This window comes from Tachypleus tridentatus, chromosome 6 (genome assembly GCF_004210375.1).
Source record: "Tachypleus tridentatus isolate NWPU-2018 chromosome 6, ASM421037v1, whole genome shotgun sequence".
NCBI lineage: Eukaryota > Metazoa > Arthropoda > Merostomata > Xiphosura > Limulidae > Tachypleus > Tachypleus tridentatus.
The window spans coordinates 53654459-53670353 of NC_134830.1; the positions used below are offsets into that span (position 1 = coordinate 53654459).

A 15895-nucleotide genomic window follows, 5' to 3' on the forward strand; every position below is an offset into this window, starting at 1 on the left:
AAGTTGTTACATGATGTTATACATTACTATATTATTATGTAATAAAATTTGTTACTATCTTAAATAATCCCTGGCAGTGTTCTAAATGTGTCTGAAGTTGTTACATAATATTATACATTACTATATTGTTATGTAATATAACTTGTTGCTATCTTAAATAATCCCTGGCAGTGTTCTAAATGTGTCTGAAGTTGTTACATGATGTTATACATTACTATATTATTATGTAATAAAATTTGTTACTATCTTAAATAATCCCTGGCAGTGTTTTAAATGTGTCTGAAGTTGTTACATGATGTTATACATTACTATATTATTATGTAATAAAATTTGTTACTATCTTAAATAATCCCTGGCAGTGTTCTAAATGTGTCTGAAGTTGTTACATAATATTATACATTACTATATTGTTATGTAATATAACTTGTTGCTATCTTAAATAATCCCTGGCAGTGTTCTAAATGTGTCTGAAGTTGTTACATGATGTTATACATTACTATATTATTATGTAATATAACTTGTTGCTACCTTAAATAATCCCTGGCAGTGTTCTAAATGTGTCTGAAGTTGTTACACGATGTTATACATTACTATATTGTTATGTAATATCTTTTGCTACTAATTAAAATTGTGTCATAAGTTTAAAAACAAAAATTTGGATATGTTTTTGTGTTAACATCTGAGTATTAGATGTCTTTATTTTAAAATGTGTATTGATATACTTTTAGGTTACGCTACATGAGAAGACATTTCTATCGAGATACAAGAATACAGTTCTTCATCAAGGGGAGGGTCAAATTAGGAACATCAAATGGAGAGGAAAATTTGTAGCTTGTGCAAGTGATGCTGTGAGTAAATATTGAACTGTGAGATAAAAATCAGAGTTGAAATGTTAATTATTATAGACTTTGTTGCTTGTGCAAACAATATTGTTGAACTTTGTTTTTTGGGAACAAAGTTTAGAGTTGAAGTATTATGTATTTTATTTCCCATGCCAGTATTGTATTAAGTAACTTTTAAAGTTAGGGAATCAAACTCAGTGTTGAAATATTGACAATACACTTTTTGATTTCTGTGGTAAGTTTTGAGTCATGATTTGAAATATTATCTGTTAGGGAATTTGTTTTGTGTTCTGATAATGTGGTAAGATTTGAGTTATAGAATCAGTTAGATTTAAAATATGTGTAAGGGAATCATTTTTATGTGCTGATAATGTGGTAAGTTTTGAGTCATGAAATAGTTAGATTTGAAATATTATCTGTTAGGGAATTTGTTTTGTGTTCTGATAATGTGGTAAGATTTGAGTTATGGAATCAACATTAGATTTAAAATATGTGTAAGGGAATCATTTTTATGTGCTGATAATGTGGTATGTTTTGAGTTATGGAATCAAAGTTAGATTTAAAGTATTATCTGTTAAGGAATTTTTTTATGTTTCTAACATGGCACATTTTGTTATATAGAGTAATTTAAAATTAAAGTAAATGAAACTTGCTACTCTTGAAGAAATTCTAAACAGAAACATGAGATGATTATCATTGTTGATTATAGTAGTGTTTGTGTCAATACAGTAGCTATTTAATCAAAGCAAATATAGAGACTATGTTGTATGTACTTCTGATTTTAATTTATCTACTACTTGCTATTGAAAAATTTTATTGTTTAAAAAATAATGTAGTGTGTGGTAGTATCACGTTTTATAGTTTATGTGCAGTAAATGGATTACAATTTTATATTTATAAAAATACTTTTATTTCATTGAAATACATGTGAATACATTTGTAAACATGCTATCTTAGGTACATCTTAAGTTGGTTGATAGTTATGTGTATAATAAGCCTACATGTCCTGACAGTAATACGTTTCTTTTAAATGTGAAATTTCTTAATTATGTGTTCTCACAGATTATATACTCTCACATCTATACTTTCTGACTTTAACATACATTCCTATTATAATGTAAATTCTCTTGTCTGAGCTTCCTGATTGTGAGATACATTATTACTGTAAGTTACATTCTCAACTTCAACCTTCCTTGTTGTAAGATAAGGTCTTACTGTAGTGTGTGTTCTCTAGGGTGGTATTTCTAACTCTAACTCGTTTTTCTGGGTTCTAGAGCATTAGAGTGTTTGACATTGATTCCAAAGTGACTATTTCCTTGATCAGAAGAGACCATGATTCAGAGTGAGTATAACCTGTAGTTGTTGAGAAAATTTTGTACACGTGTAAGCCAGAAATTTATCTTATAGTATAGAATACGCACTTTTATGGCTGAAAGTACTGTTTAGCTTAATTACTAATATTAATAACATTCAAGAAATTAACAGAGGTGTCACAAAAAGAATTAACAACTACATGTATAAACAAAAGTCTTTTAAGTTCCTAACACTTTTAACCTTACAGCTGTTTTTTGGATTGTATAAAAACAGTTTCAGTTTGTGTCTAATATAATTTATATTACACAGTATGTCTCATATTTTAAGATGTTTCATGATATATGTATGTGTAGAATGGTAGTGACATAATTAATGTTCCCTTTTTTTCAAATTCCCAACATCTAGACTTCATGTATTCAGTTTTTGCCGAAAATGCAAAAATTTTATAGACTGATGTAATAGCACAAATTGCTCATTCCGAAATTGTGATGGGGTTTTACCCTATTGTTTAGGGAGGAACATCATTCATGCCCAAACAACAAAGAAAGATATTTATAATTAACATGCTGATTTGTACATGTACACATAACTAAAGTTTAAGATCAAGAACCATTGTGTTTAGGTAAGTAAATGTCATCAGTAACACAGTGTTCAAGAGAAGTTGTGTGTTATGGATTCTCTTCATGTGTTAACTCTTACATCAGTAACATCAGTAACACAGTGTTCAAAGAAAGTTGTGTGTTGTGGATTCTCTTCATGTGTTAACTCTTACAAGAATGTGTGAATCTTCTTCGAAAGATGAGATCTTTAATTGATAAATGTTTTGCATAGTACTTGTGCCATATTTTTGACATGTAAAGTATGCTGACAAAACTACAAGGACAAAACAACCATTGTTTTAGAGCTATGTTTAATGAAAGAACCAAGTTCTGAAAACCTTTTTTTAAAAAATCAAGATTCATGATACATACAACTAAATGATCAACAAAATATGTTGGAAAACAAAATAATAAATCAAATTTGAAAATTTCAAGTTAAACACAACTGCAAAATGATAAAATTACACATGGAAATATTAAGAATGTTTTTTTCACAACATATATTTTAGAAAAACATTTTCAAAGAATTTATTTTCTAAGAATTTTTTAAGATCATTAGTGCATTTTAGAATTTGTTAAATTTAAGTTTCCATGTACAACTGCAAGGTCAAAGTGTGAAATGCCATGATCTTTTATGGAATTAACGTTCAACGTAGCGTTACATATTTCATGTTACAGTTATCAACTGTCCATTTTATCTTACTCTGCTGACTTGGCAACAGTTTATGGTAAAGGAGAATCAATATTGGGCACAGTTTACTGGGATGCTGACAGAAACTGTAGGTACATATTTCAGAGGTTCTAGAGGATTTGCAAGTGCAATATGCAAAATGTGCAACAGATGTATGTGTATTCTCCACATGAATGTCATCTTCCACTCTTGACTTATAGTGTGAGTCAGTCCAACATCATCAGTTTAGATCTAGGGCCCTTGGCCTTCTAATGGTATTTAATTTTTTAATTAAAAATTTTGAATTTATTTTGTTTTAACATGATTCCTATTTACAAATTTTAATAGTTTTACTTTATTTTTAATGTTTTTACTGGTTGTTTGGCACAGATAGCCTAGCTATTTTGCACCATAAAATGCCAACCAACTTATTCAAATCATCCTGAGTAAATATTATTTTGTTAAACAACATTGGCATTTTGTTAATTTACATTTTTCTTTTGATAGGCTGCGTCCTGAACTGTATCGATGTAATATGTTTTGGAAGGATGAAAAGACACTTCTAATTGGATGGGCAGACAGAATAAAGGTCTGTGTTGTTCAAAAACGTTCTCCAGCTGAGCCTGTGTCAAAGGACCTTCCATGTCATTATGTGCAAATTGGTTAGTTAAACATTTGAAATATCATTTAAACTGAATAACCACATTATAACAATACTGAATGCATCATGTATGTGGATTCAGCAGAATTGCATTCAGTATATCAAATGAATTTTCAAACATATTTTAGAACATTCTATTTTTAAGTAATATGTCCTCATCTGTTACATTAAACTTAAAACCCACATTGAACATTTTCAAAGACATTTTATTTAATACTGTTGACATGATTAAAATTTTTGAATGTTGAATAAGTATATTTTGATACATGCCTCAAGCAACCAAATAGCAACCCTTAAAGAATTCACTACCACCAAAACTAACTTTATGTTCAATGACCAAAACTACCTACAAATAAATAGCCTAAGTATGGGGATTCTCATGTCACCAGTTCTCGCCAACATTTTCATGACACAGATTGAATCACAAGCAATCAATTCAGCCTTACACCCACCACTATACTGGTACAGGTATGTTGATGACACAATTGATGGATTTGCATGTACAGAACACACGCTTAATTTTTTTTCAATCGCATTAACTCTATACACCACAACATTAAGTTCACCTGTGAACAAGGAAAAACTAATCATATAGTATTTCTTACCTCAGGATCACAAGAACTGATACATAATTTTTAACAGAAATCCACAGATACTGGATAATACATTCCATGGGACTCAGCACATGAAACAAAACAAAAACTCAATGTATCAAGAAACAAAATAAACACAGCCACAAAACTATGTTCATCCGATAAAATTAATGATGAAATCAACAAAATAAAAACAACACTTAATCAGTATCAACAAATTCCCTCAAAAAACCATGGAAAACATTATAAGCACACACCTAGACCAACAACAATAAATCCCAAGATACAACAAGCTACAGAACCTTATACTGCTGCATACCATATGTTCTTGACATCAGCAAAAAAAATAACCATCATTTGGAAAAAAGCTTAAAACATGACATTCCAGTAAACACCAAATTTATTCAAAATCCAGTTACAAAACTAAAGTTCATACTATGTAAAAACTGCACTGACAAACACAACACCAACATAATTTATAAAATACAATGTTATAACTGCCATGACTTCTATATTGGAGAAACAAGTAGAAAAATGGAAACTAGACTTAAAAAGCACAAAATCACCTTTACACGTTTTTGAACACTGCAAATCAAATAAACACAACATAACCATAGAAAACACCCAGATATTAAGTAGGGAAAGAAATATAAACAAACACAAAATGAAAGAAACCCTACTTATACAGCAACTAAAACCAAAATTAAACCAATATAAAGGAACACCTTTATACCTATACTAATTAATAACCTAACATCCACTTGCAATGTCCTCTACAATCCCATACCTGTTTATACTCTCGTCCCTAAGATGTGTACATCAATGGTCACATTCAAACTCTCTCTCTCTTAACCTGAAGATGACCTAGGAAGGTTGAAACGTTGTTCTCTTCTTATCAATAAAAGTGTTAATACCCATACCAGCCATTCTGAGATACAAATATATTTTAGCTTAAGGTTTTAATCTTGTTTGTGTATTTTTAAAACATAAAATTACAGTGCTCTTCAATAACATAAGACCACTTCCAGAACTGACAGTTGAGTAGATAGAAACGGAAAATCTTTGTAACAAATATAATAGTAGAGTATTACGTGTGAATCGTTATGCACAGCAGAGATATGTATAAGGCATAGAAGGTTCTGATTGTAATAAATGATATATTAAATATGATTTTCTTATTGTGTGTAGTTAAATACTTGGACTGGAATTAATATGTTGTCTTTGGAACCATTTATTATATTGTAACAGTAACAACATTAATATACTAGAGTTTGATGAAAACTGTAGTTGAAGTACAAACAGTGTTTAATAACATTTATAAAAATTAGGAATCTCTGGTAGGTCAGCAGTAAGGTTACTGACATGTACTAAAATTTTGGGTTTAGTTTTTCTGTAATTAATAAAGCATAGATAATACATTGTGTAGCTTTGCAAAAAATAACAATGATAAAATCTAAAAATAGCTTAAATTTTAGAAGTATTTTTAATTTGACAATCATTATTAGTTTATCTTCTGCAATGTATTGAATGGCAGTGTCCAAGTTACATGTGAACTCTATTATATGATGCCTTGTGATTCTGGTGAACAGTTGCTGCAATTAGTGTTAACATCTCTGTTGTGTTTTCCAGTGTCTCTTTTCTCAACTGACTTTTACATTTGTGGAATTGCTGCCTTGGAGGAAAATTTGGTGGTTTTGTCAGTACTAAAAGATGACATTCAGGTAAAGATTTGTGTAATAATTTGTTATAAAAAATTTTGTGAACTCTTATAGTATTGAAAACAAGATATGAAAATGTTTTGGTGAACTTAACAGTGTTTAAAAAAAGATATAAAATCTTGTTGTGAACTTAAAAGTGTTAAAAATATATTTTAAAAGTCATTTTGTGAACTCAGCAGCATTAAAAAAGATAAAAAAATTGTGAATTTAACAGTGTTAAAAATATATATATATAAAATCTTTTTGTGAAATTAACAGTGTTTGAAAATGGATGTACAGGTAAAGATCATTTAGTAAGCTTAGTTGTAAAAAATTTTCAATTAAACATTGAATAAACTTTACAGTTTTGAAAGGAAGTTTTAATGAATTTTAACAGTTGTATAAGAAGATATACAATACTGGAAATAATCAAATTGGTAAAAAAATTAAAATTATTAGAATGATTTGCTTTTATTGTGTGGAAATGAAGACTGTTAACACATTATGACAGTTTTGACTGTAACTGGCTGTTGGTTAATTCTACAAATTTTATATTTTTCATAATATTTATTTTAATAGTGATAAATAGTCTATATAGTTATAGTGCCTCCTTGTTAGTGACTCATGTATGCCTATCGCTAATGTATTTCCATAATTATTTCTATTACAGTGAAAATAAAATTTGAAAATCTGCTTATTGTCTATTAGGTTTGGCATGACCAGGTGGTTGGAGCACTTGCAATTTGAGGATTGCAGGTTCATATCCCTGTCCCCCCAAACATGCGTGCTCTTTCAACCATGGGGCATTATAATGTGATAATCAATCCAACTACTGATTGGTAAAAGAGTAGCCCAAGAGTTGGTGGTGATAACTATTTGCCTTCCCTTTAGTCTTTTACTTCTAAATTAGTGACAGCTAAAGGCTTATATAGTTTTGCTTGAAATTCAAAATAAACCACTTTGTAATTTAAAGTAGCGTTTTGCCACAGAATAATTATTTCTCCCAACTTTAATTCTTCCACAAAATTCTTAGAAGATTTTCCCTTTGCAAAAGTACTGTTATTTTCAAGTATATAAATATAATTTTTCTGGGATTCTGTGATAATGTATGATCTTTTTAGGGTTAATAAGATTTTATAAGAACACTGCACATGTGGTGATGCATCACCATTTGGCCACAGACTCAAACTGTGATGCCGAGGTGATGCTTGTTTCCTATTTATTTGGTTCACATCAGTTTTCTGACCAGTAAAAGTTAACTCATGGCTAGACTTTATGTCACAGAGTTTCAAGGAAGATATATTTGTGGGGTAAAACCACACATACAAGGGTGAGACCAGGAAAACATCACAGCAGGACTTCTGTTACCATTGACAATGTTTGCTGAGTTGTCTTCCAGAAAAATAATTTCTAACAAGTTGCAATTAACAATTTACAAGTAATTCACAAATATCTTGCTTTGCAAAAAAGCATAGACTTTCAGTGTATTCAACACATTATTGAGAGAAAGCCAAACTGCTTGAAAATGTATGGATCAGAGCTTGAACGTGTAATTTATCAACAAGAAAAGGGTAATTTACTTTAAAGAAATGAGTCTTTTTTTAATTTGGTCCACAGAATTTAAAGAAGTTTTGCCCTATACTGTAAATTTTTCTTGCAGTGGAGAACCTACTTTTCACAATACAATAATCCAAGGTGAACTGCAATTACAACGAAAAGGATGCATTGGCCTGAAATTATACAAGATGAAATTCCTACACTGTTGAGCCAGGATGTCAAGAAAGTTTGACTATATATCAAATTACATGTGTTTTAAAGATCCATGAACCAGTATTGATTTTGTTGTCCTTTCCAAATGTTTGTTACAATGAAAATTGTGATGTCAGACATCTTGAATCATGGTAATGAGACTGGACACAGCAATGTAAGAGGTATTACCATGGGCAGCATAAACCTAAAGACATCATTCATCATGTAAGAGGTATTTTCAAGGGCAGCACAGGATTTAAAATGTTGTTATTAGAGTGTGATTAACCCTTAGCATAATCTGTAATAGTTTATTGAAGCTTTTTTCTTAGCAGTGTAAAAAATATCTTAATTATTTAGAAAATCTTCTTGGTAATTTTTTTAGAGCTGGATTTTTGCAGTAACAACTTTTTTGTTTCAGTTTCCATCAGGGCATGGTTCACGTCCCCAGCTACGTGTTATTGAACCACACTGTGAATATAGCAATGAGATGTCTAGTGACATTCTTTCAGTGCGAGGATTCCAGGAATATTCCTGTAAGGATTATTATCTTGGTAAGTATTTATGAGGTTGTGATTATAATAGAAATACCTCCTGTTGGCAGGATTTTTTTGGCAGGTTAATGTTTATTAACCTGATAAACATTTAGTAGAAATACATCCTGTTGGCAGTATTATTAACCTGATAAACATTTAGTAGAAATACATCCTGTTGGCAGTATTATAAACCTGATAAACATTAGTAGAAATACATCCTGTTAGTAGGATTATTAACCTGAAAAACATATAGTGGAAATACATTCTGTTGGCAGGATTATTAACCTGATAAACATTAGTAGATATACATTCTGTTGCAACATTCTAGAATATTCTCTCCAACTTTAATTTTCATGCATACAAATATAGTTCCTTTTTTCATAAAAAAAATTCAGTTTATTAATGTCGTCTGTTATACTACTTGACTTCATCATGAAACAAATTTATAAATGTAACTTGTTTTTCAGAGAGTATATCAGATGAAGGTGTGTTCTTCATATTAAGTCCAAAAGATGTGATTATTGCTAAACCTCGGGATGAAGATGATCACATTTCCTGGTTGTTAGAACATCAACAGTTTGAAGTAAATATTCATTAAACTCTAATTCACTCTAATTATCTTTTAACCTTTTTTTTATTTAATGTCATGATTTAAGACTAATTAAAAATAACATTCTGTAATATTTTAACTAACTATTGCAGCCATGATGCATGCATTTCAGATATGTTTACAGCACTTCTATAGGTTTCCCAGCATTACCTATTGATTTTTTGTTGTTTTCTGATTGTATGTTAACCATCCTCCTAAGTAACTAAGTTTGCTGTGATACAAAAGAAACATTGCAAAGAGTACAAATATAATTTCAAAAGGATAAAAAACATGAAACACGTGATTTAATATTACTTACTGTAATATTTTTAAATTTTGATTTTAAAAGTTCCACTAGGTAATACTTCATCTAAACTTCATCACCTTTATTTTTTTCCTTACATGTTTGAATCTTTTGTTGCATAAAGACTTTTAACACCAGTTGTTGTAGACTTGTAGTTGTAATTTCTCTAACTGTTCTAACATACTGACAACTCTGTTTTAATTTAATCAGTAGATAGTAATTACCATTTAGTATTTCTACATATACTTTTTATGTAGAGCTTTTGTAGAGTGAGATATACTGGATTACTTTTTTTTTTGCCATATTACTGCATTTTTAGAACATAATTATCTTGGTTTAATAAAATCAAAGATATTTGCAGGTATTCGTATTCAGTAGGTGATTCAGTTTATTCTTAAATTAATAAGTTAATTTCAATTGTAAATTGTCATCGTACAATTATAAAATTGGTATTTTTTTCATTAGTAAGTTTGCTTTTTCAAAATATCGAATAGTATTTTTTAAGCAAAATTTATAAAAATAGTAACAAGCAATTGTCAAGATAACTTGCATTCTGTTATAGGTTAGGCTTTCCTGTGACTTCAGAGTGTAATATGAATTATTTTCTTTTGGCTTCTCAAACTTTTATTCTTCTGGAATCAAACTGACTTAGTGAACTAAATATAATTCATTTTTGTTATCCATATAGCACCTGAGTTATTGTGTCTCTCAGAGCTTAGTGATTAGTGTGATAGATGTCATGGTTCATGTCCTGCTGTTTGGAAATTATTTCACACTTTGAAACTGTGGAGAATGTGACTGTAAAATCCCACTACTTTATTGGAGTAGCTCAAGTGTTGGGGTGGTGGGTGACATTGACTATCTATTTTCTCTCTAGTTTGTTAGAAAAAAATTAAGGAGGAGTGGTGCAGGTGGCCTTTATGTAGCTCTGTTGAAATTTCTGAAACAATCCTAGAATTTTTGGTTGTGTTAAAACATTACAACCCAGTATCTGATTACAAAGTATGTCAGTTATGCTATAGTTAATATCTATGATTCTACTTTAATTATTTAATATCTTTCCTTTTACTTTATTTTTAGAGTTAAATATCTATAAACTTCTTTTTTGAGTATTTAATGTTCACAATTTTGTTTTTTTAGGAAGCTCTCCAAGCTGTTCTGGTTGCTAAGGATCTGAAGAGCCATTCTCTTATGGTATATTTTCTGTAATAGTTGAATATCTCATGTTTATGAATGTTGTTTTCTCAGAGACCATGTTAAACTTATTGTTTGCCCACATAATGAAGAAACAGTCTTGGATATTTTTACTTTATACTGTGTTTAATTCTTTGCATTAATTTCTCATAAAAAAGGTAGCATTTTCATAACCTCCAAATAATGCTTTTAAAGTATTTTCAAAGTTTTCTTTTAATAGGCTGTGTATTGCTTTCACATTTAATTCACTATCTTTAGCTCTAATAGTACTGTTTCTATGTTTCATTCCATTATGAAGGTGTGCTTATTGCAAAATATAAACAAACTTTATTCTTGTGGAAATACAAACTACAGAAAATTTACATTTTATATTTATGTATATATACACTACATTACAAAAAGTAAGAAAGTCACATTGCTAGCTAGTAATGACCCTTCCACAGTAAATTTTTATCTGAATCCTGTGGGAAGCTACTTGGTAGTGTTAAAGTTAGCAGCTGTTACGGTAGCTAATTGAAGTTAAAGTGCTGAGGAAACGAGTTCATGGAACTTTAAAGAAAAATAGTTATTTAATATAACATTAGTATTATGTATCTAAGATATTCATTTAGTCCCACAAAACTCCACTGTATGTAATACTCTGAGAAACTTAACGACTGTGGGAGGGAGGGGGGTAGTTGCCTCCCACTTTTTTGTGTGGGTTATAGGATACACATGACACTCGTGATAAGTAGGTCAGACTATTTTATTTGCTACTTCTCACAAATCCAGCCTATGCCTACACATGTCCAATATGTTTTCTGCTAATACATTAACTAACATTCACCTTTGTATAAGATTTACATTGCAATAGAGCAAAGAAATTAATCCAATGGTTGCTTATTTGCAGTACAGAGTACTGTTCGCTTCTGTCAGTTGAATGTGTGACGCATGTGACGTATGCCTTGCAAAAGTTTTGTGCACATTTAGAGCAGCCTGCAGTCAATGGATTACTCTTTTTTTTTTTTTTTAAGAGTGACATTACTTAACCTAAAGAAGTTTAGAATTTAGTTTAATGCTAGAAAATTTCCCTGTTTATATAATCAATAAAGTGGTCAAACATCATGAGAACTTACAAAATATGAACTTCAAAAATAAATATTGAAGAAGAAATAGCTTCAAAAACTAAATTTTTTTATAGGTTTAAATCATCTTTAAGCCAGTAAAATGAATCTTGTTATTGGTCTTTTCAGCTCTTATTTTATTAAATGAAGTTTCAACATCATTTGTATCACTGGTTAATTAATATCCAAATTTGTATATTCTACAAAGTCTGTCATCTGAAAATGAATAAGTTTGACACCTTTGTTTTTATTATCAGACATCTTGATACAGTTAATAAACACGTGTAAACTCCAATGCATGGTCATTAAACACCAAGTTGAAGCTGAGTCACTGAAAGTTTTAAAATCATCTTCCTTCTTGCATAACGGTATGTGGCTTCATACTTTAGACTCGTGATTGGATGGTTGCAAGTTTGAGGCTGGTCTGTGTCATACTGTTGTGTCTTTGAACAGGACACTTTACCCCAATTGTTCCAGTCTATTCAGGTGTATGATGGGTACTTAACTGTTACCTGATGGTTGTGATTGGTGACCAATCTAGGAGGAAATAGGCCATTATCCACATCTGCTTCTACTATTGGAACCAGAGCTTTAAAATACTGGCCTTATGTGACTCAGTCGTGGAAAAAATTGTAGCTTAACATGTTTTCTTTTATGCATAGAAAAATTTCTACAGATAACACATACTGAGCCATCTCTATATATAATATTCCATTTCTGATTAAGTAATAACATTTTGCATTCTCTACAGAGTGTGGGCCAGGTCTATATGGATAATCTTCTCCAACAAAAGAAATACAATGAAGCAGCCAAGCTCTGCATGACCATGCTTGGGTCTAATAAACAGCAGTGGGAGGAAGAAGTTTATAAGTTTGCACAGATTCAGCAGCTACGAGCTGTTGCACCTTACCTACCAATAGCAGATCAGAAACTTGATCCTGCCATCTACGAGATGGTTCTGAATGAATTTCTTGAACATGACTGCAAGGTGAGAAAAATAATTAAACTATCTCTTTCTTTTTGCATAAGATAAAAAAAGTGAAATATTTAAAGGACATTGATCCTTTATAATTGTCAGGAATTTTACTTTACCAAGAAGAATACAATGGTTGCTTAGTGACAAGTACTTTTTGTGTATTTTTGCAATTTTATTAAATGAAGAGCTAAGTTTTGCAATGTCAAAACCCAAATAAAGTAATAAACTTAAAGGTTTAAGTGTGGATAAAAGTCAACTTGTTTAAGATGAATTTTTTTCTAAAAAGCATTTGAAGAAATTATTGAATGAAGTTGTGAAATAAGTTACCAGTATAAGAATTTCCCCTTTTGTAAAATGTAGAGAAAAATATTTCAATACAACTATTGTAGTGACTCTGGTGGATATTTTGTAGTATAATAATGTCAGTGTTTAAATCTCATTTAGTTTAGTCTTATGGATTTAAATGCTAAAAGCCAAAAGTAATTAAATTGCAATTTGTTTTTCTGTGATCTTTGTAGTTTGTCTTTTGTGGACTTCAAATTAGGGTCAACTCAATAATAACACTTTAAATTTTTCTTTTTGTCTGCCAAATTTCACTTTATAAAATGCCATCTATTCATTACTGGTAGTTGCCAGTTCTAGTCTAGTTCAACTTTTATCACAATTATTTAATTCAGTATTAATTTTTTTATTAATCACAGTCTAATGATGCCAGTAGACGTTTTCTGAATATTTCTGAATATTTAACACTTTAATGGGGTATGCTGTGATAAGATCTAGCCTGTCAGGCTTTCTTTGTGCATTTATTTATTGTTTTTTGTACATGTGGAACATTTCTGATCAGATCATTTACCACAGTAACAGGAGTTATTAAGATTTTATGATGTATTTGTAACATTTTAAATGTGCCTTTTTCAGTAATTATTGATTTATAATAAATGTTTTTTCCCACACCAGGGATTTCTGAAGCTAGTGCAAGAATGGCCCAGTGACCTTTACAGCATTCCAACAATAATAAAAGCAGTTGATTATCGCCTGACCTTTGAACCAGACAATAATGTGTTGCTACTAAGCTTAGGAGAGCTATATACCTATGAGAAAAAATTTGACAAGGCTTTAGTTATTTACCTGAAGTAAGTTTCTGCATTTTTAAATTAGAGTATGATATATTGGTATTGATTTTCACATCTTTCGTGAAGGTTACAGTTTATCAAAAATATTGTATTTTTTATGGCTTAAAAAATGTGTTTCAGCAATATGTGTTTGGATAATATATTTTTTTTACAATTATCAAACAAATTATTAGCTAAAAAATGATTTGGTACATCATGTAAAGAGAATTTAGTACATTATTAAATAAGCACATCAGCAATTCACTTTGACAACCACATCTGATACAAAGTTGCAGTGAAACAGCATGTATCAGAACAACATTATAACTACTTGGCATTTCATAGACAAAGATAATAACAATAATTTCTGGCCCAAAATATTAACAGATGTGTTCAGGTCAGAAAGAATTTTCTTGACAGGGATATCCCCTTTTACACAATGGCATTAAAGAACAAAATAATATGAATCAATGTGAGACACTGGAACTGTTCAGGAAGAGACCTGCTACAAGTCATACCTCAACTGTGTTAAGCAAAGTGCAGCATTTTGTAACAGATGAAAATCCATGAACACAAAGATCAGTAAATGCTCTAGGCAACAGTATGTGACATAATAAGGGTTTCCAAATACTAATACTACACTAACTGTAGTGTACACAAATTTCTTACACGACATGCCTGTTCAACTGTAGAATATTTTGGTCAGCTGGATAATGAAACTGTTGTGTGTACAGGATCTGTACAGTTGCTTGAAAACCTATTCAGGCGTGAAGCATTTTTTTTTAATATTTTTGCAGGATTGGGAACAATCAGCGGGTGTTTGAGCTTATCCGAGAGCATAATCTGTTCAGCGTAATTCATGATAAGTTGGAAGAACTAATGGAATTAGATACAAAAGAAGCTACACGTTTGCTTGTGGAAAACGTTGATAAAGTTCCAATTACATTGGTAGTCTCCAAGCTAAGTGACAAGCTTCAACTGTTGTATCATGTAAGTATTGGGAAGAATTTGCAATATTTTAATAATCTAATGGTGAGTAAAAACTAGGCAGAAAATTTGCTAATAATTTAATTGAATTGGTATCTGAACTATTTTGTAATTTTTTTATAGTTATTATTTTGGGGCCAACTAGGCATGTGTGATCCATTTTTATGTAAATAAAACAAGAGATGATAAATCATGTTAGGTATTCAAAACGTAATATATTTAGAGAAAAAATGTCAGTGAATTGCTGATATATCTCTTTTTTTTGTTTGTTTGTCTTGTTTTTCCATAATTTTGTGTAAGCATTTCTCTAACTCTGATGCAATGGATCATGGTTCAAAGGTTATGTCATCATGTTTGTTGACTTACTTAAAATTTTATTAAACTATTATTTTATGAATTTGTGTCATTAAGTTTGGTATCAAACTGTAGATTATATTTCAAATTTTAATATTATGTGTTGTTTATTTTCATAATTCCTAAGTAACTATCTAAAAGACGCACCTAAACATCAATTTTTGTATGTCATATGATATGTTGAATGTAGCACTGGTTCAAGTTAAAAGTTTGTGATGTCAAAATACAAAGTCTATAGTTTTTTTTGAATTAGGAAGTAACATTACTGATACATAAAAACTAAAATATGAGATAGAAACATCCTATCTTTTCCATAATGTACTGAATCAAACAAAGTACCCTAGTCTTACCTCCTTTGATGTTTGGAAATGATCCTTTATATACACTTAATTCTATCCATGACATGTGAATAAACAGTCAGAAGCTCAGAATGTCTCACAAGTGGTTTCCCAGCCATTTTCAAATATAATAGTGTCATTTCTTTCTTTCAAGACAAACCTTTGTACTGGTAAGTTGAGTTTTTTTTACCTGTTTGAAATTTGTTTTTTTTTCCCACATTCAGCTCCATTACTAAACTGGATAAATCATAATGGATTTTTATGGCATTGATATAGTAAT

At 30.3% G+C, this 15895-nt stretch overlaps 1 protein-coding gene across 4 annotated transcripts in view; it reads left to right on the forward strand.

Moving 5' to 3' along the window:
* lt (vacuolar protein sorting-associated protein light) overlaps positions 1–15895 on the forward strand; it is a 47776-nt gene that overhangs the window by 12827 nt on the left and 19054 nt on the right. For all 4 annotated transcript variants that reach the window (XM_076504819.1, XM_076504818.1, XM_076504816.1 and 1 more), the window contains 10 exons: positions 729–848; positions 2117–2184; positions 3933–4087; positions 6309–6400; positions 8544–8676; positions 9126–9241; positions 10692–10745; positions 12600–12836; positions 13782–13957; positions 14734–14926. In XM_076504819.1, the coding sequence (XP_076360934.1) occupies positions 729–848; positions 2117–2184; positions 3933–4087; positions 6309–6400; positions 8544–8676; positions 9126–9241; positions 10692–10745; positions 12600–12836; positions 13782–13957; positions 14734–14926 (1344 nt within the window). The remainder of the gene's footprint in view (positions 1–728; positions 849–2116; positions 2185–3932; positions 4088–6308; positions 6401–8543; positions 8677–9125; positions 9242–10691; positions 10746–12599; positions 12837–13781; positions 13958–14733; positions 14927–15895) is intronic.